At 38.9% G+C, this 23,804-nt stretch overlaps 1 protein-coding gene and 2 non-coding genes across 3 annotated transcripts; all 3 read right to left on the bottom strand.

Moving 5' to 3' along the window:
* Positions 1-1,317: 1,317 nt before the first annotated feature.
* Positions 1,318-23,621, bottom strand: LOC101738765 (transcription elongation factor SPT6). The gene is made up of 24 exons (XM_038012447.2): positions 23,423-23,621; positions 23,253-23,343; positions 22,692-22,891; positions 22,178-22,297; positions 21,816-21,976; positions 21,174-21,307; positions 20,421-20,536; positions 20,058-20,230; positions 19,746-19,899; positions 19,148-19,290; positions 18,544-18,678; positions 17,616-17,770; positions 16,624-16,745; positions 14,893-15,077; positions 12,423-12,588; positions 11,715-11,857; positions 11,118-11,209; positions 9,561-9,741; positions 8,700-8,886; positions 6,570-7,502; positions 5,534-5,781; positions 4,120-4,324; positions 3,354-3,450; positions 1,318-3,264 (listed from the first exon to the last, which is right to left on the bottom strand). The coding sequence occupies exons 1-24, from the start codon at positions 23,459-23,461 to the stop codon at positions 2,261-2,263; spliced, it is 5,184 nt and encodes a 1,727-aa protein (XP_037868375.1). The 5' UTR covers positions 23,462-23,621; the 3' UTR covers positions 1,318-2,260.
* On the bottom strand, positions 3,794-3,868 carry Mir2839 (microRNA mir-2839). Its single transcript, NR_107440.1, has one exon. It is a non-coding gene; the product is annotated as a microRNA mir-2839 (primary transcript).
* On the bottom strand, positions 10,339-10,487 carry Mir3421 (microRNA mir-3421). The gene has a single exon (NR_107700.1). It is a non-coding gene; the product is annotated as a microRNA mir-3421 (primary transcript).
* Positions 23,622-23,804: the final 183 nt, after the last annotated feature.

Raw genomic sequence — 23,804 nt, 5'->3', positions numbered from 1 at the left:
TCCCAAATCTCTACACAACGCCCCCATTTTTTTCTGGGTTTATTACCGCCCCCCATTAGGCCTGCAGCGCCCACAAGGAGGCGTTATCGCCCACTTTGGGAAAGGCTGATTTAACGTAACGCACACCAACATCAAGGCATGCCCTTAAAATTAAAATTTTATAGATGTATCGAAGACCAACGTTCATAATTTTATTACTTTAGCCCAATATTCTCAGCAGGATCAACTGGATATGTGAATTAGGAACTATAAAGGTCCGAAATCTAGTCTTGCAACAGATATTCTATGCTAAAAAAGAAAAATAAACATGACATATTACTATTGAAGTCGTCTTGATTTAAGGGATAAAACGCTCGCTGCAATCCTAATGCGTTCCAATTTGAAGCTTCCCCACGTGTGCCGCTAGGGGCGCTGTTCCAACTCCATACACAGGTTTTCTTTTCCCCTACCTAAGCTGAGAGCCTTGAGAGGCTATTTCAGCGTAACCTTAACTATACACGGGGCTCAAACCTGACGACGTTGCTAGCACGAACCCTAGCAAGAGCCGTGCTTCGCAGAATCTACCACCGGATCGGAAACGCGACCCACTGAGAAGATCTGGTGAGAAACTCAGTGGGCTGTTTCTGAGGGTTAATTTACTCGTCGAGCCCTCCGTCGCAAGCGACGGATTCAACGAGGACTGTGACCGGTGCTTGAGGTACCTAAAAGCACCGTTAGTGGATCGGGAGGATCCGAAATGACGTGTTTGGAGCGACGTCGACTGCTTTCCATTCTGTCCGCAGGGTCGGAAATGTAGTTACCGGCGGCCACGATAAGAGGATCCTCGTGTCGTGCCGCTTTATCGAAGTTGCGCATCGATGCCGACTGAAGATACTCATACAAAGGACATGGGCCACTTTCCATACATTGCACGGCCCACTAAACGAAGTTCAATGTAAATTGTTTAAAATATAAATAGATTTTACCAATGGCAACTCCTTCAATGTTATCAATGTAGCTGTCATGCTAATTTCTTTTTATTTTATGAATTTAACTATCCCACCACTAAAATACCCTTAAATTTTATAATAATGTAAAAATGAAATGTTTTTTTCTATAGACATTTCATTAATGTCCTTGAGAGCTCGAGTAGCTGGGCAGCCATTACTATAAAATTGAGACTCAGACCTCATGTCTCAAGGTTGATGGCGGCATTTACATTCCGACGGCTACGACCTCCGGTAACCGTTTAACACTAGGAGGACCACGAACCAATTCGCACACTTATGAAAAGTTATATAAAAAACAATGCAAACAAAATATAATAAAAAACAAATATTTTATGAAAAAAATTATTTTATTTTATACCTTTTTAAATTAACCAAAGGCTCTGCGAAAAGACTCCGGCAATTCTATAGATACCTGAAGTGCGTACTCTATAAATAGTCGTTATCGGGTAGTTTACACTAACCTAGCACTTTTTTAAATATACATAACGTTATATACTTTGAAACGTGAGGCTTGAATGTAATTTAACTAACTATCAGTTATTATTGCTTTTATTTTGCGCCTTAACGAATTACGCATTTTTGTATAAATATTTATTTATATATAACATACTTCTATTTTGCACAACAATATCAGAGCTGTAGCGTCGTAACATCATAAACATTTTTACTTTTAACAATTGTCAAGAAATAAAAAAAAAAGACAAATTGAAACAAGCAAAGTGACGTATGATCGTACAATCTGTTATATAAATAGTCTTATTTATCTGTTTCAGAGGTTGAAAACAGTATACTGTTTTATTAAAAAAGCAACATTGCTTACAATTTCGTATATATGTACATACATACTTCTACTGATCAATGAAGAGCTATTTCATTATTATAAATATTTTTAAACAATATTTTCCGTTGATTTTATATAATCGTTCCTAAATGTACTTAAATACTTAAGGCCCTAATTGAGTTCCCACGAACACGACAATTTGACGGTTTTTTTTCTTGGTTCGTTGAATGGCTTTAGTTTCAAGTAGGTAGTAAGTAAGTAACATTGTGTGATTTTATTTAAAAAATTAGGATCTTAAACTATTTGAAATTATCAAAACACGTCGATCGACCTGTCTCGCGAAACTGAATAAAAGCAAAACGAAGCCAAAGCGATAGCCCGTATCGAGGATTCCACTACACGAGAGGACGAGAGCCCACTATAAGGGGAGCCGTAATAAGAATAATTAATTCAGTACGTTGCGGTCCAAAAATATAAGTGGATTGAGGGTTCAATTTTCGTCGTAGAGTGGAGTCGCGTCGCCGAGCGACATGGAGCGCGGCGACGTGTTGGTGTGCGGCGTGGAGCGCGCCGAGTGCGTGCGGGACGAGCGCGGCGTGTGCGGCGTGTGCGTCGGCGTGTACATCTGCGAGTGCGGCGTCGAGCGCGCGTCGTAACGCGGCGTCGTGCGGACGTCTTGTCGCGGCGTCGAGCGGACGTCTTGTCGCGGCGTGGAGCGCGCGTCCTGGCGCGGCGTGGAGCGGGCGTCGTGCCGCGGGGTGGAGCGCGCGTCGTGTCGCGGGGTACGGCGCGGGGTGTCGCGAGCCGACCCGCCGCGGTGCCGCACCCAGTCTTCAGCTGCCTTCTGCCAGTCGGCGGGCTCGGTGTAGGCGGCCGCCGGTGCCGCCTTGTGACGCGGTGCCGCAGGCGTCAAGAAATCTGTCTGCCGCGGCGTGGACGCGAAGGGCGTCATGTAGGGCGTTTGCGCGGATGGTGTGTAGGGGGTGTTAATATAGGCAGGTCCTGGCGTGTGCGCGGGTGTGTGGAAGGCCGGCGTGTGGGCGGCGGGAGTCTGATATAAAGCGGAGGCTGCGCCGTGCGGCGTGCGAGCTGCGGCGGCGCGCTGTGCCGGCGTGCCGGATGGCGGCGGCTCCCGGAAATGTTCTTTGAACCATTTGAGCAATCCCGAAAGAGAGTCGAACATCCGCTGCCGGAACTTGTACCCGTCCGGCGACACGGACACGTACTCGTGCGTACAACGCGCTCGCGGCAAATAGGACAGTAGAAATCTCCCGGGATAGTTCTTCGAGGCCGAGATAACGTAATGAATTTTGTTAGGGTTTTTGGCTTTCTCCTCCTTGAGTATTTCTTCAGCTTTATCCCTGATCCCGCCGAGAGGCTTATAGTATTTGTACGCAATGAGATCTCGGGCGTGCCCCGCCATCGGTGTCACGTGACGAGCTATTATTTCATCCAAATCCTCAAATTCGGATCCCTGTATCCAAAGACTTCGACCTGAAACAATAAATAATAATACATTACGTTCGTAACAAATACGAAAATTCTATAAAATAATTTCAAAAAAAAACAGTCAGTTACTTTACCTAATGAGAAAGCATTTTCTTTGCCTTCCTCCCTCACGTCGATGTGTTGATAAATTCCATCAGTGACTTTCCACGTTACGGTCAAATGGTCAGAACCCTGTAAAAATAGTAAATAAACATTAAATCCGTTAAATCCTTTGTCCAAATTTTAACCATAAATTTAAAAATATCTTAAATACTGATAAAATACTGATTTTGATCCAGATGAAGGAAAACAATGTACCTTCATAAATAAAAGAACGTCCCTAATAACATAATAAAATTTTCAAACAAGCGTACTTCTAATATTTCAAACAAATAAAAAAATTTACATTTTTCGTATGTCAACCGATATAGGAAAGAAAGGAATAAATCTTAAACCGAAAGGCTTCGTCAAACAGAACGCGTTATTAGCGCGCGTCAGAGCGCTACGCTATGACGCCGAGAGGTGTTGTACTACTACGGTAACATACCGTCAAACAGTGCGCCAGCGCTATAGCGCTCATAGCGCTGGCGCTCTGTTTGACGGTATGATTACGGTATTATGACGTTATCCCGGCGTCATAGCGCGGCGTTAGTTATCGCTCTGACGCGCGCTAAGTACGCGTTCTGTTTGATGAAGGCTTAAATTCATCTCGATACCAGATCGAAATGGGCTAAATCTAAATGGAGTTTAATATTAGCGACCACTACAGATTACCAGACCACAATGAGCATTAAAGAAACAGCAACGATATAATGACATATAATTTATACTTCTGAAGAAAAAATAATGAAACATCATTACCTTACTACTAGGCCTCACGATGACCTCTCCCTGTGCCATTTTGTCCATAAGCTTTTCAGCCTCCGCAAACGAGATATTGTGGAATGCCGGATGTACTATCACGCGTTTTACGTACTGCATGCGATCCTTGTTCTGTTTTGCATCTTTTTCTTTGCGTATATCTTTGTCTTCCGTTTCTTGGTCGTAGTAAGGGTCCTTTGGAGGTCTGTAAATTAAAAATTAATTCTATACTGAAACAGTGGATTTTTAAATTAATTTTGTACAATCAAATCGGCGTGTTAAGCGTTTAACAAACAATACAAACAGATTGTTACCAACCTTGAAATGTTATGTAACATTTTCAAATTCATTGAAATAATATAAAGTAGATAGCACAATTAGGCATCAGTACTCTGCCTGTTCAGGTTACAATGGTGAGATATATAACTCAATTGATATTTCGACCTCATGCCTCAAGGTTGGTAGTGACATTTATATATATTTAGGATTGGTAAGAATGGAACGTTAGATGTGAGTGAGAAAATACGGTAAGAAAGGGAAAAGATAATGGCACACTGAATGACCAAAGAAAAGTGAGATGGCCAAGACGATTATAATGGAGTAAGGCGTAAAAGGCGTTAGTTAATTTTTTATTTAAATACGAAGATTTTAGAAAAGATGAATAAAAGTGTAACAGTGGAATCGTTTTATTTCAATCCCAATACTACATGGGTTCACATAGTCACTTAATATTAGATAAGTTGTGAACCTCATTTACGCATTACTTTTACCGGTGGTAGGACCTCTTGTGAGTCCGCACCGGTAGGTACCACCGCCCCGCCTATTTCTGCCGTGAAGCAGTAATGCGTTTCGGTTTGAAGGGTGGGGCAGCTGTTGTAACTATACTGAGACCTTAGAACTTATATCTCAAGGTGGGTGGCGCATTTACGTTGTAGATGTCTATGGGTTCCAGCAACCACTTAACACCAGGTAGACTGTGAGCTGGTCCACCCATCTAAGCAATAAAAAAAATACCGACACAAAATTCCTCTAAACTCATACTAAATACTCGTTACTACCATACAAACTGTTATCCTATGACTATCAGAATATTTAATAAGATACCAAACAGCATATGAGATCTTCCACTAACTCAATTTAAAAGAAAATTATATTTATGGCTAATAGACAAGGCTTATTATAGTGTGCAAGAATTTTTAAATGATAAGTGTTGTACATAATAAAATATTAGAATAAGAAGTGATAGAATGTAAAAATAGATAGATTTAGTAAATTTTGTGTTATAATTAATATAAAAATAAATTAAATTTTCGCATGCCTAAACAGGCGAAATATATGAAGCTATGTCCTATATCTTGTAAACTATATTTCTGGCGAATAAAGATTTTCTTTCTTTCTTTCTTTCTAAACTCACTTCCATTCATTATTCTTATCCAACAAGTCCGAAGACTTTGAAGTGCAGTCCACGGAGAAGCGTTCGACGTCGATCTTGATGACCCGGCAGTGCACGGTCTGCCCGATGCGGACCCTCTCGGTCGGATCCGTGACGTGGCGGTCCGACAGGTTCTTGATGTGTATGTAACCGGACAGGCCGTTGTCCAGCCGGATCCGGACGCCGGTCGCCTGGCCCGGGCACGCACCCGCGTCGAAATGGCTCCATACCTAGTAATTTCGCATTTGAAAAAACATGGCAGCACCCATTGACCAGACCATGCGTATTTTAAGTGAACTGGTGGCATTTACGTTGTCAATGGGCTCCGGTAATCACTTAACATCAGGTGGTTCGTGAGCTCGTCCACTCATCTAAGCAATAAAAAAATTAATACATTGATAATTATGACAATTTCTACGACATCATGTGACATGTATTCGAACTGCCCAGACACTAAGTACTTGTTACGCACCTGGAAATAAATGTATTTAACCATTTATTTGATAATCTTAATCAAAGTTCATATTTCAAAACCGCATCAAGTTCACCCACACATTATGAAGTTATTATGTACAAACGCAACGACTGATAAAAATATCTAGTTACAATAACTGAATTTATAGTAAGTAAGTAAATAACAACATGTTTGTGAACAAATCGGCTTTTCGCATTAAAACATTGTACAATTTCCAAAAATATTCGAAATGAGTTAATATGCGGAAACATTCGGTATCACCAGTAAGTATATTTCTCATAAATGCTGTCAAAAGAGCGTAGTTTAGTTTTATGTTTATTTTTTTAGTTTACCTATGTTTTGACTACTATAAACAAAATTAATACATAATTTTATCTTACTTGAAAAGACATATAACGTAACTGGTGAAAAATAACAAATAAATGTTGCAAAGATGATTAATATTAAAAATATCACATGTTAAACCTTTAAAACATTCTCCTGTAAAGTTAGAAGTTTTGAGATTATAGTTTTGATGCGAGAAGACGAAATATTAAAACTCACTTCAGACAGCTCAGGAAAATCATTCTTGAAGCAAAACGGACACTGCCACAGCCCCGTCTCGTCGTTTCTAACGGGCGTCGCCTGGTCCAGCATCTCCCGCTGCGGTTTCCTGTGCGTGATGCCGATCACAGACGCTAAGACCATTTTCCCCACGTAAAACGTATCCGGTGACTCTTTTGTTAAAATGTCGAACAGTTCCTCGGGCGTTGGCGAACGATACGACACCCTAAGATCCTTGTACCTAGAGTTCAATTCCGCTCGAATATCGTACAGGGTTATGCTCTTATTACCGAATCCTTGACGTTCCAGCTCTTCAGCGAACGCGTCCAAGTCCAGGTCTTTAAGTCTCTCTGGAGCCTCGAGGATTTCCTCCAGAGCGCCCGCCGGGTTGGCGTCCTCGTCTTCGTACTCCAAAGCGTCGACCGCCATCTTGCGGGCCCACTCGTACGTCTCCGGGTGCACTCTGGACCCGTCCAGCACTTCAATGTACGCCTCGGTACTGTCGCCGAGGCTGTTCGTGTCTATCCTGATAAAGCCTGAACAGTTTATGAAGACTTTTGGGCCCATGTGACAGACCGTGACCAACTGCGTTCTGTTCTCCAGCTTCTGGTTGGTCTGCTTGAAGAGTTTTATCAGGGCCTGCGCCTTCCTCGGGCCGAGGCCGCACACGTACTGCAGCAGCTCGGTCCCTCGGCCCGTCAGCACCGCCTCGTTGACGTCGACGCCCACTTCGTTGACCCTGTTCACGAATTCCAGTTCTATACCCTCGAGCAGATCGTCCTTGGCGATTTGATCCTGCAGCGGATGGTATCGGAGGCACAGTATTTCCTCGTCCGGGCCGCACAGCTGCGATATTTCCATCAGCGGATCCTGCAGCAGACGACCTTGACAAATGGCTTGACGCAGGATGTCTGGGTATTCACGGAAATCGTTCTGAAACAGAAAAATGCGATTATTGGACCGCTTAAAGCAGCGGTCGGGGAACCGGGGTAAATTACCCCGAATGGGGTAAAATGAAATTTTTGGGAGTAAAAATGAAACTTTTGTGAGTAAAAAGTATATACTGTCCGCGCGCGAGCTCCGAGGATTTTTAAGGAATGTTGACGTAATGAGCTAGTGTTGTAATTGGTCGATATTGCGCTATCGATACTAACACATCTTAAGTCTCCGTGCGAGTGTAAATTATAAAATAGTTTTATGAGGGTATTATGTACTTGAAAAAAAAAAACAACAACAATTGATCACGTATGAATTTCAATTAATGAACTGATTTTTATTGAACAAAATGAACGTGAAATCTTATTAATTACTGTCGCAATCAGATTAATCAGTAGTTGAAGAATTTGATGCACTCTCCTCTTGATGTCACTCTCCTCACATACTTCAATAATAAATGATTCGACAACGTCCTCCATTAAGCCATCCTTTTGCAAGTAATATTCCTCTAATGCTAAGACATGTTTATTATGCTAGTGCTCGCCATTCCTTTTTCATCAAATTAAATAGCTATTTGTGCAAACAAAAAGACTTATAAGTGTAAGACTATTTATATTAGAAATCACACGTAACTAACACTGCTATCGCAAAATTAAAAACGAGTCGGTAAGCGTACTCTCACGTTAAAGTCAACACTAGTACTGGGAGAGTGCGGGGTATGAAGCGACGGTCGGGCGCGGTGCACGCCCGCCCGCTTCCTCAGCCCCCGAATCCTCGGAGCTCGCGCGCGGAGTATATTGAAGTGAAACTTCTTTAGGATCGTTGTGATTTCAAACTCGATGAAACGAAATGAAACAATGAATGATGAATACTTATATTTTCTGTGGGGGCGATTTTTTTTCCTCAACTGTATATTACATATATTACTATTATTACCGTTATATATTACTAGGTATTACATTGATAAATTGAATAAATAATGTTTAAATTAAATCTTTAGTTATTGTTTTCAAAATTATATGAAAGATGCTAAAAATAAGCGCGTTTATTTTGTTCTTCTACATGGGGTAATTAATATCAACTTACACAAAAATATTTTGGGGTAATAATTAAAAAAGTTCCCCGACCGCTGGCTTAAAGGGAGGTCCGCTGTTGGCCGTAATTTTTTTTGGTTAAGTGAACAATTGCGCTCACCCTTCCTCGTATGCTGTTGCTGTAAATCTTGCTGAAGTGGTTGTCGGCTATCTCGATAGGTATCCTCGGGAACTGCTCGTCCTCCACCAGCTGCTGAACGCAGTCCGAGATGTCGGCTTTAACATTGAGCGCTTCCCGGGACTCGCCGCCGATGACGATCACGTGCGGCTTCTTGCGACAAATGAACCTGAGCCACAGCAATTGCGTATTAGTCGTGTCTTGGTCGTAGTAAGTAGGGTCCTTTGGAGGTCTGCTTATGTGCGCGATATTAATTGTGAACGTAATTCATAATTAGATGGAGTTTTTATTATTTTTTATTGCTATGATGGGACAAGCCACGGCCGACCTGTTGTTAAGTGGTCACCAGAGCCCATAAACATCAACAACGTAAATGCCGCAACCCACTTTCAGATAGGAGTTCTAAGTGTCCGTTTTTACAGTACAACGGCTACCGCAGCCTTAGCAGAAATAGGCAGGGTGGTGGTACCTACCCGTGCGGACACACAACGTTATTGAAACTTAAATATACTTTAATTCTCCACCACACGCATCGGTGTCTTACTGATGTCTGTAAATCTCCTTATTAGTTTACGATCAGCCATATCATGAAGTATTTCGAGGAATGATCGCTAATTCTGATTAATAAATCAGCCATTGTAAGCATGTAAGATCCTCTATTTGTTTATTTTTCGCTTGTGGCGTCGGCCTGGTGTGTCGGCCTGGTATGTCGGCCTGGTGTGTCGGCCTGGTGTGTCGGGGCGCTGGTGTGTCGCTCTGGTGTGTCAGCCTGGTAGGTCGGCCTAGTGTGACGGTCTGTTGTGTCGGCCTGATGTGTCGGTCTGGTGTGTCGAGCGCCGTTACCTCCTGAGAGCGGTCATATCGGCGTCCTTGTTGCGGCGCTCAAGCGCGTCCCAGGCGTTCCGCCGGTACAGCAGGTGCGGCAGCCGCAGATGGTCGGCCACCTCGCCGCCCGGGCCCACGATGCACGCGAACGCACTGTGCGCGCGGTCCGGCACGTACGCCACCGACATTACTCGCACACCTATCGGTCACACTTCTATTGTACTTTTTATTTATTGCTTAGATGGTTGGACAAGCTCAAAGTCTGGTGTTAAGTGGTTACCGAAGCCCATAGACATCTACAGCGTAAATGCGCCACCCACCTTGAGATATAAGTTCTAAGGTCTCAGTATAGTTACAACGGCTGCGCCACCTTTGAAACCGAAACGCATTACTGCTTCACGGCAGAAATAGGCAGGGTGGTGGTACCTACCCGTGCGGACTCACAAGAGGTCCTACCACCAGTAATTAAGCAAATTATAACTTTGCGTGTTTGATTTTTACTACACGATGTTATTCCTTCACCGTGGAAGTCAATCGTGAACATTTGTTAAGTACGTATTTCATTAGAAACTTTGTACTGCACCATTAAGGATCAGAGGCGGCTTTGCCTATGGTACTGGGTGTCGGCGCAGCGGTGTCATGGAGATCCGGCCTAGACATTTTCAACGAACCCGCGCCCGTGTTTATGGCGCCGGGCGTTACAACTCAACCTGACGTGAACAAATGACAGATTCGCATGCATTTCATATGGTTTCCAGAGCTTAGATGTGTCAAGATACATCAAATCAAGGCACACCACTAGCGACACTTACAATAGTAACTTTTGTTTCAACATCAAACATACCTAATAACATTGGTGCAGTAATGAGTGTCGCTTCACTACCAAAGACCTCTGATTTAATTCGTTTGAAAGCACGCCAACAACTATTGCGAATTCGGCTGTTTAATTATATTAATTTAAGGTTCAAATTGGCGTGGACGAACGCGGCATTTTTCAAGGTCTATTTACGGGCGTGTGCCGCAGTTTGAGTTCTACAGCTCCGTTAAACCGTAATTTTGCGAAGTAAGCTTTGACGCAATGAGTTAAGCATTATTTTAGAGTAAACATATAAATATGAAATTACAATTATTATTTTTTACACGGCATTTATACATGTATTACATTTTGAGCGCGCGCTTACTAGATGGCGCTAGGGCATTGATAAGGGTCCGTTCACACAGATCGGCTCGGAGAGCATCGGCCCCCTTTTTTCTTTTCAAACAGACCGGATCGTATACGTTTGGAATTGGCCGGAGCGGAGCCGCCAACTATTTCACATAGACCGGCTGGAAGAGATCTGAACGCAATCGGAGCAGATCGGCTACGCGAGCGAGAAAGGGCGCCCAATTATTATTTCACACGCAGCGCGTTCAACCATTCTTAATGACAAAAAAAGTGCACATGCAAAAATAAACTTTACTACGATTACTCAAAACTCCGTTTCCAAAGTGATAAAAAATCTGCTCTTCTCTCCTAGTCGGTCTGTGTGAACGGACCCTAAGCAGAGCCACACATATGTCTGCAACAACACTTACCATTGGAGGCGTCCCACTCATCATCATCATCAGATATTCTAGACTCGTACGGAGCTACTTTCAACCAGTCGTACAGTCTCCGACGACAACACCTTTATAAAAAGAAAAGTCTTATTAAATCTCAAAAATGCGCATAATCTAAATTCGTGTTGTATATTTTCTTTGGTTTAATTAAAATACTTTAATAGCTATCTAAAGAACAATGTCTATGTTAAACTGTAGGCATTCTAAGTCAAGACAAACAGCACCGTAGACATTAACTTAAATTATCTAGAGATTTGTACTATAATTATTGCGACATCAAATACAAAGACAGATTATACATAGATAAGATACAAATAATTTAAAATGAAACCTTACTATAGCTGAAAGTAAAAATAACAGCAAAAAATCTTAGTATTTCGGTATTCAATTAATAAACCATGTATTTTTACACCATTAGACAATCTTGCTTAAATTTAGTAAATTAATTTAATATTCATTTAGAAATTTCCTTAAACAAACACCGTTATGTGTACCGGTGGTGTGAGAAAACATTATAGAAGTCTAGTTAATATAGTTGTTCTACTACATAAAATTGATTCTCTTAATACATACTTGAGAACATAATCTTTAGATTCCTGTAAGAGCACAGCGTGCAGTTCTCTTCTCAACTCGGGCATGACGATCTTGGTCAAGGCAATGGTGACCGCCTCTGAGCGAAGTTCATTCCACGCTTGTACTGTGGCAGCAAATTCGTCCTAAAACAACATTTTTACAAATATACTTTCTATATACAGTCAAACCTGGGTAAGTGAGAAATGGATAAGTGAGAAAACTCTGTAAGTGAGAGTAATAGCCAGGACCCGTCATTTTAAGCTCCCAAAACCTCTATTAGCGAGAAACAGAAACCTTTGTAAGAGAGTCGTTTTTCCCCATGGACCTCCGTAAGTGAGACTGCTACTTATCTATACCTCTATAAGCGACAGTCGAGCTTTATTTATTTATATTATTTAGGAGGAACAAATGACAAAACAAATTACAAATTTAACATCTGCTATTTTATGACACATTCTTAACTTTCGTGGAACTTCCTACCATTGTTTTTGTATTGTTTTGTCGTCAATATTGAACCTATTCTATTTCGTGGAACTAGGGTGAGAAATAATAATGTTGATTTTAAATGCCCAGTGAAGCGGACGGGTACAGCTAGTATACTTCTAAATACTGAATTAATCATCCACAAATTGTTAGGAATCAAAATTGGTAGAAGTTGAAATCAATTTGATAATATCTATCCCCAGATATATGCTTTACTTAACGTACCTTTTGATAGAGCTGTTTCAATTCCTCTAAGTAACTAGGGCTGGTGTTGCCCTCGATCTGCTCACTGATGGTGACCACTAACAGTTTGTCTTCGGCTGCCATTGTTAATTTAAGAAACTGTTCACCGGTAATGTCTCGAACTGGTTTTTTCTTTAAATATTTGAGGCTGCAATAAAAAAAGGCATAATATAAAGTATATGTACCATTTTTCAAATTCAAATTCAAATTCAAAATCATTTATTTCAACTTGGATGTCATCAAAAACACACTTGTTGAATGTCAAAATGTAAAAGAAAATGTTAACTCTACCACCGGTTCCAAAAAAAGCCACAGTCCTGAGAAGAACCGGCGAAACAAACTCAGCGGGCTTTTTTTTTTTTTTTTTGTATTTTCTCAACTATTTTCTTTTCTTTCTTTTTTTAAAAAAAAAAGACAACATATTTACAGTATACAAAAAAACAAGTCAAAAAAATACAATTCAAATAAATAATAATAATAATGAAAAATGAAAAGGCCAGGAGCGAACGCCTCATTCCCACGTAGTGCCATCTAGTAAAAAATCCTTAACTTTATAATATGCCTTGTTGCACAAACGTTCCTTGACAGTTTTCTTAAATCTATGAACAGGTAGTAGTTGAACGTTTTGTGGGATCTTGTTGAAAAGCTGTACACCCAGCCCCCTGAAAGAGTTGCTTATTTTCTTAATTCGAGCCGCCGGCAACGCAAGCCTATGTTTGTTCCTAGTGTTCACATTATGCAAATCGCAGACTCTGGGGAATTCTACAATGTTTTTACGCACGTACAATAAATTTTCAAAAATGTATTGGGACGCTAAAGTTAGAATTTTGATTTCCTTAAACTTGTCCCTCAAGGATTCCCTCGGGTGCATATTATAAATAGCACGAATAGCCCTCTTCTGCAGGATGAAAATCGTTTCGACATCGGCAGCATTGCCCCATAGCAAAATGCCATAGGACATAACACTATGAAAATAACTGAAATAAACTAGACGTGCCGTATCTTCATCAGTATACGTTCGTATTTTTTTTACCGCAAACGCTGCAGAACTAAGTCTATTCGCTAACTTGCGTATGTGAGGACCCCACTGCAGCCTGGAATCAACTGTTATACCAAGAAAAACTGTCGAATCAACAAGCTCCAGTGTCTCTCCACTTACAATGATATTAGTGTCTACTTGTCTAACATTGGGTGTGGTAAATTTTATACATTTTGTTTTTTTGTTATTTAATAACAGATTATTAACACTAAACCAATGTACCACGCGCGAGATAGCATCATTCACATCGTCATAATCTTCCAATTGTCGTTTAATTTTAAACAATAATGATGTATCATCAGCGAATAATACGACCTCGTGACGGGTTTCAATAAACTTTGGTAAATCATTGATATACACAAGAAATAAGAAGGGACCCAATATGGAACCCTGAGGAACACCCATATTAAGTAAGACACCGGAAGATCTCTTTCCTTTAACCTCTACCTTTTGGATTCTTCCGGATAAATAAGATTTAATAAGTTCTAATGAAACGCCCCTAATACCATAATGGTGTAATTTCCTCAACAATGTATTATGCTCAACACAATCAAAAGCTTTAGATAAGTCGCAGAATACCCCAAGGGCATTATGCGATTCCTCCCAAGCCTGAAAAATATTTTTAATAAGATCTACACCTGCATCAATAGTCGAACGGCCTCTAGTGAATCCATATTGTTTGTTATGAAGCAGGTTATTGGAATAGAAATGGTTCAAAAGCTGTTCCAAAATAATTTTTTCAAAAATTTTACTCAATGTTGGTAGTACTGAAATGGGTCTAAAGTTAGTGGGGTCAAAAGTACTACCAGATTTAAACAGAGGTATTATTTTACTATATTTCATTAGATCAGGAAACACACCACCATCAATACAGTCATTAAATATTGTAGCAAGGTAAGGTGCGATTATATCAATAATGGATTTTATAACCTTAATTGAACCTTTTGTCACCATTCGTCTATTTGAAAGTATTCACTACCAAAAACATAGATTATTTTTTTAAAATACAATTTACACTCTAAGCATAGGCATACTGGGCGCAAAAAAATATCATTTATACGTAATATAAAATATAATTTACATAATATGTATCTCTTAATTTGAATTTATTATAGTATTCTTTTTTAGATATATCTTTTACGTGAAAATTACTTTTCAGAACTAATTGATTGCTTTTAGTCTGCCAAATTTTTTAGGAAACTAATTTGATAAGTCAATGGTAGCTTGGTTATTTACTGAGTTATGTACATAATTTTAATTATTTTATTTTATTTTATTTATTGGGTACCAACATGTTATACATCAGCACAGAATATTACAGGCTGCACCACCCTTCAATCCGCAACGCATTACTGCTTCATGGCAGAAATAGGCAGGGTTAGTGATAAGTGTTAAGCACAGGTGGTCCGTCACCTGTAGCAGGCGTGGTTCTCGTCGATCTCCTTGATGCCCTTGGCGGTCGGCTTGATGGAGACGGTGGCCCGCTCCCGCAGCGCGTCCCGCAGCGTGGCCCGCAGCAGCGGCTCCCGCGCGAGCTGCACGCCGCACATGTACACCGCGCGCCGCACCACCTCCGCCGCCGACCCGATGTTACCCACCTGTAGTACGACAACGTGTAATGAAAACGAACCAGAGCGCTTAAGCCTTGTTCGGACTAGGCGAGTACCGAGTAATTTAGTGGCTAAACTACTCGCTACTGCACAGAAATCGTTCGCATTACGGTCCAGTAGAGCACACAAGTGGGCGGTGTTTTGCAAGATGAACAGGCTGCAACGCAATAGAGTGAATAAACTGATTAAGATAATCGTAATGGCTATTTTAGAAGAGGTGGATGAGGATATTTATGTACGGTACGAAAATAGATCGGTAGAAGAGATAAAGTAGGAGCTACTAAATGTCTTCTGAAGGAATTAGCATTGGAAGAGATCCCAAAGAATACTTCGGTAGTTTGAGAATGTCCGAAAGTTGGGTGAATTTTCTGTTAACGAAAATACATTTTCAAATTCAGCGCAAAGATACCCATTTGAGAAGTGCCACTAATGAACTCGACTAATCAACAGGTTCGGACTTGTTTAGTCAGTGAGCCAGTGAGCAAGGAGGCGTGGTGGGAGACGCTACTCGCCCGAAAAAATAGAACAAAATGGATTGACTTGACTAAATTATTTACTAACCTACTCGACTAAATCGGTGTTCAGACTCGGTGTTCAGACACATTTAGCTACTAAATTACTCGGTACTCGACTAAAATACTCGCCTAGTCCGAACAAGGCTTTAGTGCGGGTTTTTTAACGTTTGCCTACATTTGCCGCTAGGGGCGCTGTTCCAACTGCATACAAATTTGATTTAACTTTTACGCTTTCGAGAACGTTAAAAAACTCACACTAAGCACACAGTACAATAGACGATAGTACTCCATAGCCAACCTTCGAGATTTACATACGTTACATATCGTATGTCAAAAAACAATTTTCTTACTCTCGTTTTTTTTTTTGTTTCGGCACGGTTTGTACATTAGCCAGTGTCAAGTAATAAGATTTTTATTATATAATTTGCCGTTTTAATTATTTACAGTTTATAAATAACAAAAAACGAAGGAAACTGTCTATGTTGGCCATTATTAATATCAGTGTAAGTATGAATTAAATTAGTAGGGGGACGGTATAAATAAATTAGGTTGAAAAAGCAATTTGATTAATATAGTAATTAACTCTGCAAATGATAATATGAAGTGAAATGAAATGAAGTTGATTAATATTATGAAACATGGCATGAAATTAAAATAAATTAAATAAGATGAGAGATATAACTTCAATAAAATGGTGATCATTGACTGAGATTTTTTCAGTGGACTGTTTGTAGGATCCCGCGAAGTTACGTCCAGCGGCTTTGTTTCATTTTCCCACATTTGTGCACTTTCACAGATATTAAACAGTTAATAAACCACCGTTATTACACATTTAAGCCTGAAGAAACACTAAATAGACCAAATAAAACAAATCACACAACTTCACTCCTCGCGTTCCTGCCAAAAAGTCCTCCTCGAAAATGTTGCTAGCTCCGAAGAGGAGTGTGGAAGAAGAAACCATGTTGCACAGACTCCAGGTGACTGAGAGAAGGGCAGGAGAATGATGAGTGATGACTCACGTATTCAGCGGCGGCTTCGAGCGGCGCCACGGGCTGCTGTTCCACCTCGTGCCGCTGGTAGTTGTCGCGAACGTTCTCGGCAAACTGTTCCGGAGTTAAACCAAACTTCTTAACGAGGGGCTCTGCAAACAAAACATCAATCTTACATAAGCCATTTATTGTTTTTTATTCGACAAACTTAAATATCGATACCAGTTTTTTTTTCACTCGAGTTCAATTCAATTTTCGCTTCTTCTATATTTATAGGGTAACCGCACACGAAACCCGTGTCTAGTGCTACTGTTTTCTGCGGATTTCTGTATCGAGGGATAAAAGGCAGTCGACATTTCGCTTAATACGCGATATTTATCTTTATTATTAAAGGTCCGTTTTATTTGGTACTAGTATCAAAAATTCGATGTTTTCAATTGAATTTCAGTTAAGTTTACCCCATCCAGATAGCCAACGATTATTTTTTTCCAAATTTTTTAATCTTTAAATAGTTCTCCTGTAAAGTTGCAACAATGTCGCTTAAACCAAATAGACTTTCACCCCTCAATATAATCATGGTTATTACTGGTTCATCTGAAGGAGCTAATCATTTAATTCTCGTTCTACAATTAACAGATCATTAATACCAAATGTACTCAACGTTTCTTCATCACATCACAAAGTAAAAGTTGAGTTGTTATTTTTCTTTTCTTTTCCTACCTAAGCTGATAGCCTTCAGAGGCTATTTCAGCGTAACCTTAACTAGTAGGTGAGCTCACGGGGCTCCAACCTAACGACGTTGCTAACACTGGCCCTAGCAAGAGCAGTGCTTCGCAGAATCTACCACCGGATCGCAAACGCGACCCCCTGAGAAGATCTGGCGAGAAACTCAGTAGGCTGTCTGTGGGTTAATTTACTCGTCGAGCCCTTCGTCGCAAGCGACGGGTTCGACGTGAAAGGATGACCGTTAGTTGTTATAATGTTCATTATTCCGTAGCACAGTAAGTCATTGTCCAACATACCGATACCAGCCTTCCTGCACAGTTCATAAGGTCCCGATTTGGCTGCGTATTTGATGTCCGTTAGGTCTTCTTCGTCAAGTTCTATAGCTTCAATGGCTGCTGCTGCTTCCTCTGCATCTTCCCCGTTCTTTTCGGCCTCTTCCCGAGCAAGTTTTCTAAAATACGTACGTTATTAACAATTTTACATAACATAGTCGACGTCCATAACATACGAAGTCGTCGTGGCCTAAAGGATAAATAAGATGTCCGGTGCATTAGTGTGGAGCGATGCACATCATGTTCGAATTTCAGGCGGGTACCAATTTTTCTAATGAAATACGTACTTAACAAATGTTCACGACTGACTTCCACGGTGAATGAATAACATCGTGTAGTAAAAATCAAACCCGCAAAATTATAATTTGCGTAATTACTGGTGGTAGGACCTCTTGTGAGTCCGCGCGGGTAGGTACCACCGCCCTGCCTATTTCTGCCGTGAAGCAGTAATGCGTTTCGGTTTGAAGGGTGGGCCAGCCGTTGTAACTATACTGAGACCTTAGAACTTATATCTCAAGGTAGGCAGCGGCATTTACGTTGTATATATCTATGGACTTCAGTAACCACTTAACACACACAGGTGGGCTGGGACCTTGTTAATCCATCTGCAATAATCTCTATATATAAAAATGAATTGCTGTTCGTTAGTCTCGCTAAAACTCGAGAACGGCTGGACCGATTTGGCTAATTTTGGTCTTGAATTATTTGTAGAAGTTCAGAGAAGGTTTAAAAGGTGGATAAATATGAAATGTTCGGAATGAAATAAAAATAATATTATACAAAAGTTTAGATCTTTTATTTATCGATTGAAGCACTACGAAGTCTGCCGGGTCAGCTAGTTAAAAATAAAGTTTGATAGTAATTCGACGTAATAGTTTCTTGTAGTACTCACTTTCGTTCCTCAAGTTCCTTCTTCCGTTCCTTGATGCGTTGTACTCTCTGCATTTCGGGAAGTTCACAGGAATAGTACAACAGGAAATGAGCGTGTACGTCCCGCAGCTCTTCAGGAGTTTGTACAGATTTCAATCTAAAAAAAGGTTATAATAATAATATCACGCCGGTTAGAGTAACGCCATCTATTGCCGAATAGTCGAACGAATATGGAAGGACTATAAATGCGTTGCAGAGATGGCACGCAAGCAGTTAGTGATCGGAGCTACTCGAAGCAAAACAGTGAACGGATCACCTGAAGCGAAGCGGAAGAAGCGAATTGAGAATTTTAAAGTGTTTGTGAAGTGTTTTAAGTGTTCTGAGTATTGAATACAGCTTTTAGTTGTACTTTGATGGAATTTTATTTATCCCGAACCGCAGCGCGTAACAATAATATCAATAGTTGACTATATTAAGTGTTTTCTTTGGTTTTCGTGCGTCATAGAGCACATTAAAATGTTATGTCCCTAAGATTCTACAACAGTGATCCATAAATATGCAGACTGATGGTATCGGACATATACAGCGGGGCGAATGTACATTTTTTTTATAAAAACTTTATTCACCTTTCTATATCTTCATCTTTGACGAGTCTCATGTTTTCAGGTATGGGAGCATCGGGATTCTCCATTACTTTGTCCAATTGATAATCACGCATGTTCTCGAATAGCTTCAGCAAATTCTCTTTCCGTTGTTTGAGCTGACACCACTGTCCAAAGAATTATTTACATTGAAATTCACGCTTTAATTTTTTTTACATTCGCATCATATGAAGCTAATATTGAACTCTAAAATACAAGTAATAATTATTGCTAAAAACACACTCGATTCGATTCCTGATCAGATACACCCAATTAACAAAACAATATCTTTATGAAAGATATTTGAGACCCAGGTGTACTTGTTCTTGACTTTTATTTGTGTTTCCGGTAACCAAAATACCAGGAAAAATACTGCATGATACATACATCCTTCGCGTCAAAAAATTACAAGACTGTCCTTCTCTGTGCTCACATTACGCCCTACCACCAGTACAAATGTTATTTTTTGTGTAAGCGCTGGCTTAAATTTGTAAATTTCTTAGAAAGATTTTCAACTACATTTAACACCACACTTTCTTATCAAAAATCAAGTTTAATTTATCATCACACCTCTATCACATACCTTAGCATCATATTTATAAACTTTCCACAGATCGTTGATACTGAGTTCTGGCTCCACGTATTCCTTACGGTAGAACGCTATGAAAGGCACTTCTAAGGTCTGATTTCGCATGAAGTCAAGCGCTTGACGAATCTTCGTTATTGTACTTGAACCTCTAAAGAAAGAAAATTACCATTTTATTAAAAAAATATTTAAGAAACTTTTCCTTTAAAAAGGACCTCACAATTTGCTTGGAAGTCACTATCCTCGTTAATACATTTTCTGTGTATAAGTCAACCATTCATAGTATCCACATGGTAAATAAACTCTTACCGTCTAGTTCTCTCCCTGGCGTCCTGTGCATCAGCTTTGGAAACTGAAGGCTTCAAGAAAGCCTGCTTGTAAATCCATTCTGCCTCTTCTTCCAATTCATTACTGCCTTCCTCCACTGGAGTTATAGGCACTTCACGAGTTTGCATACGTTCAGGAACATCAGTTTTACGTATCTATTAATTCATAATTAAAAACGACAATTATCTTCCAATGCCTAATTAACATGCGTCAATATTAACAAATTTCCAAGTCATTATAAAAATACAATACTTAAAAAATTAATAGCAAATTATTCTTTAAAACTTTACAGATTTTTATTATCAATAGAATGAATTGTAAAATGGATTTGATATACCCACTAACCTCATTATCCAAATCAGTAAAGTGACTTCTCTTCAATTCACTGGGTTCGTATATTTCGAAGATCGACTTCTTGCTTGGCCTTTTAGCTTTACCCTTCTTTGTCCTACGTCTTTCACCTATTATTTTAATGAAATTATTACTATGCTTTCTTTTTCGTTACATAAAAAATGTTGACTTTCAGTAGCTCCAGTGGTATACAAGAAAGAAAAACAAAAGCCCAATGGATGTTCAAAATGCCTTTAAAAGATACTGACCAAAACAAACTACATAAAGTAGTCGACTTTTAAACTAATTATTAATTAAAGAATTAAACATTAAAACGCCACAGTTACTTGTAATTTAATGTTCAAATTATAGTAATCATATTATATGACATAGAATAAAAATTATTACGTTTTTTTTTCCAGAAGAATAAGGATAAATCAAATTCTCAATTACCATTAAGCATCATTAAATTGTTAAAAAAGAATATAATTGGTATCTTTATATATATTATATATTTTGATCGACTCGGTGGCCCATTAGACAGTACCCCTGACTGTTGTGCCAAGGATCGTGGCTTTGATTCCAAAATTGGACAAACATTTGTGTGATGAATGGTTTGTTTTCTCTTCATCTGGGTGTTAATTATCTATATATGTGTATCTATAATGTCAGTCTTTGGTACCCATAACACGGAGATCATAATTTGAGGCCAGTTGACGGTGCATGATTTGTCCCCAGTTTTTATTATTATATACAATTTAGACTGACCTTCCTCTTCATCATCTTCAATATATTCATCCAGATCCTCTTCGTCTTCATCCTCGTAATCTTCTTCGCCATATTTTTCAAATTCATCATAGTCAAAATCTACACCGAATATATCTTGACCTTCTTGCAGTGACCTAAAATAATGTTTTTAATATTTATGTACTTTTGATTTATGCCTATTTGTGGTAAAATACATCTTATGCTAATCTTCACAAATACAAAAATAAAATTTCTACAGCTCATCATCAAATATGATTTTTTTTAATAATGGTGTTGATCTAGACTTAATTTGAGTGGTTTTAATGCTTAGGCCATCTTGTTTGTTGAGAGGTTAAATAAAGATTTGAATTGTTGAAATAGCCAATACAGACAAGGAGCCAAAATAGTGATTCTTGCACTTCAACATCATAGATGAAAACCACCAACTATTATCATGAAGGTTCCAATTAAAAATATTAATTACATTACTTAAATATTCTTGATCAAATATACATCTTTCGCTTTTTAATGTATCCTAATAAATAAAAAATCACTACCTACGCTGATAGCCTTGAGAGGCTGGCGTGTAGGTGAGCTCTCGGGGCTGTGGTTCTTAATGTGATACAAAAGATAATGTATTAACTTTAAGGTTTAAAAACTTACGCATCAGTAAATATAGGTTTGCGTTTCTTTTTGCGTTCAGCTATTGGTCTACCATCATCATCAACAATAAAATCATCAGCATCTGATTCCAACTCTTCATTATCATCATCATATTCTACATCACCACGTGGTGCGGCTGAATCGGAACGATTCTCATCTTCCTAATAAGTTAAAAAGATGAATTTTAAAACATATTAATACCAACTTTAATTCAATACAAATGTATGGAAAACAAACTAATATGAAGTTCGGAAACACACAAACCATGCTTAGTTATACACTATTTTGGACCATGGGCTAATCAAAATTAATAAAAAAGTCGATTCATAGCATTTCTTCAAGAGTCAAATTGTCTTGCTTACCTCATCAGAACCACCAACAAACAATTTCTCTGCAATAACTTCTCTTTCCAGGTCAGGATCATCTGCCCCTTCATTGTCACTGTCGTCATCTTCCAGTCGACGTAGACGTTTAAATTTGTTCTAAAAGAAATAATGTCCTAATGTAGTATTTCATTTTGTCTTGTGTTAGTACTTCAGTATCTTTGTTTTGTTTAAAATGTGCAGTCAAGTTCACAATCTACCTAATTTAAAAATCATCAGAGTCCACAGTCAACTTTATACCATGCACAAAGACAAACTCACTATTAGGGAAACTATGAGATTTAAAATAAAATGGCATTGATTTAAATACACACATCCAAACTGAAACAATAATATATTATTGTTCAATAATATATTATCATCTATAGATAAGATGATGTGTGTAAAAACTTCTCAGAATTCAATGATATTAGGAATTTGTTTCACATTTCTTAAAAAAATTATTAGTAATCAGGAAAATTGGTAATCTATGAAATAAATATTTTTTACTTACTCTTGCAACTTTTACACCAAGATTTTCTTCAATGAGATCATAATCTTCATCTTCAAGCCGATCATCCAATTCATCATCACTTTTTTTTCTTTTCTTTGGTCCTACACTAGCATCAGAGTCCTCGCCATCACTTCCTGATTCTTCTATTGGTGCATCATCTATCAAATCTTTAAGTTCTTCTCGGAGACGTTCCTCGTCATCTAGAGTTTAATTGCAATTTCACTTATCTTGTTCAATTAAAGTGAAGTTATTGTAGTTGGTCATTTTTTTGGGACTCAATATAAGTCAATCAATTCAACTTTAGTCGTTCTGTTTTCTAGATGAATTTACAAGTAATATTTTTTCAAATTTGTCATTTAGATACTCACAATGACCACATGCTTGCAAATGTTTAGTATGAATAAATCAATAAAGCATGATAATGACAGATAGATATTTCAACGAATAAGGTCATCGTTTGAAGCTAGACTTTTTGTGTTTTCATCATTTTATGTTAATATTGGGCAAACAATCCGTACGTTAATTGACTAACAAAAAGAAAGTGTCGAAGTCGATTCATACCTTCTTCTTCTTCGTCTTCGTCGTCACTTTGAACTGCTTTCCGTTTATGTTTTTTACGTTCTGCCGGCTGCTCTTCTGCCTCAGAATCCAACTATATCCAATAATACGAATCATTACAAAGATAATTCAACACTACGCAATCAAAATGAGAACAAGCATCTTTTACTAACCTCGCTCTCCTCTGCTTCAGATTCCAGAAAGTCTGACATGACTAAACTAAACTAAACTACTATTCTACTATAATCTTATATCTAAATAATACGCTAAGCTTTGTTAATTTTTATTTCTAAAAAATAAGAAAAATAAAAAGGCTATGTATCATTTACATGAAATTATGACAGAAATGAAAGATTGAGTTTTTAATCACTTGACATTGTTTATGGCCGTTGAAAACTGGACCTTTTAGTCCGTCAAAATGTATCTTTTTCCATTTGATACATTAGAACAATTTCAAGATCTACTATTATTACATGCTTACATGCATATGAAGAAAGAAGAAAATTGGTAAATGGAATAAATTCGTCATCCACCCACAGCCCCCCGAATAACAGA

This window comes from Bombyx mori, chromosome 8, assembly GCF_030269925.1.
Source record: "Bombyx mori chromosome 8, ASM3026992v2".
Lineage (NCBI taxonomy): Eukaryota > Metazoa > Arthropoda > Insecta > Lepidoptera > Bombycidae > Bombyx > Bombyx mori.
Note: the sequence above shows the minus strand (reverse complement) of the source record. Positions and strands in the feature narration are given on the sequence as shown.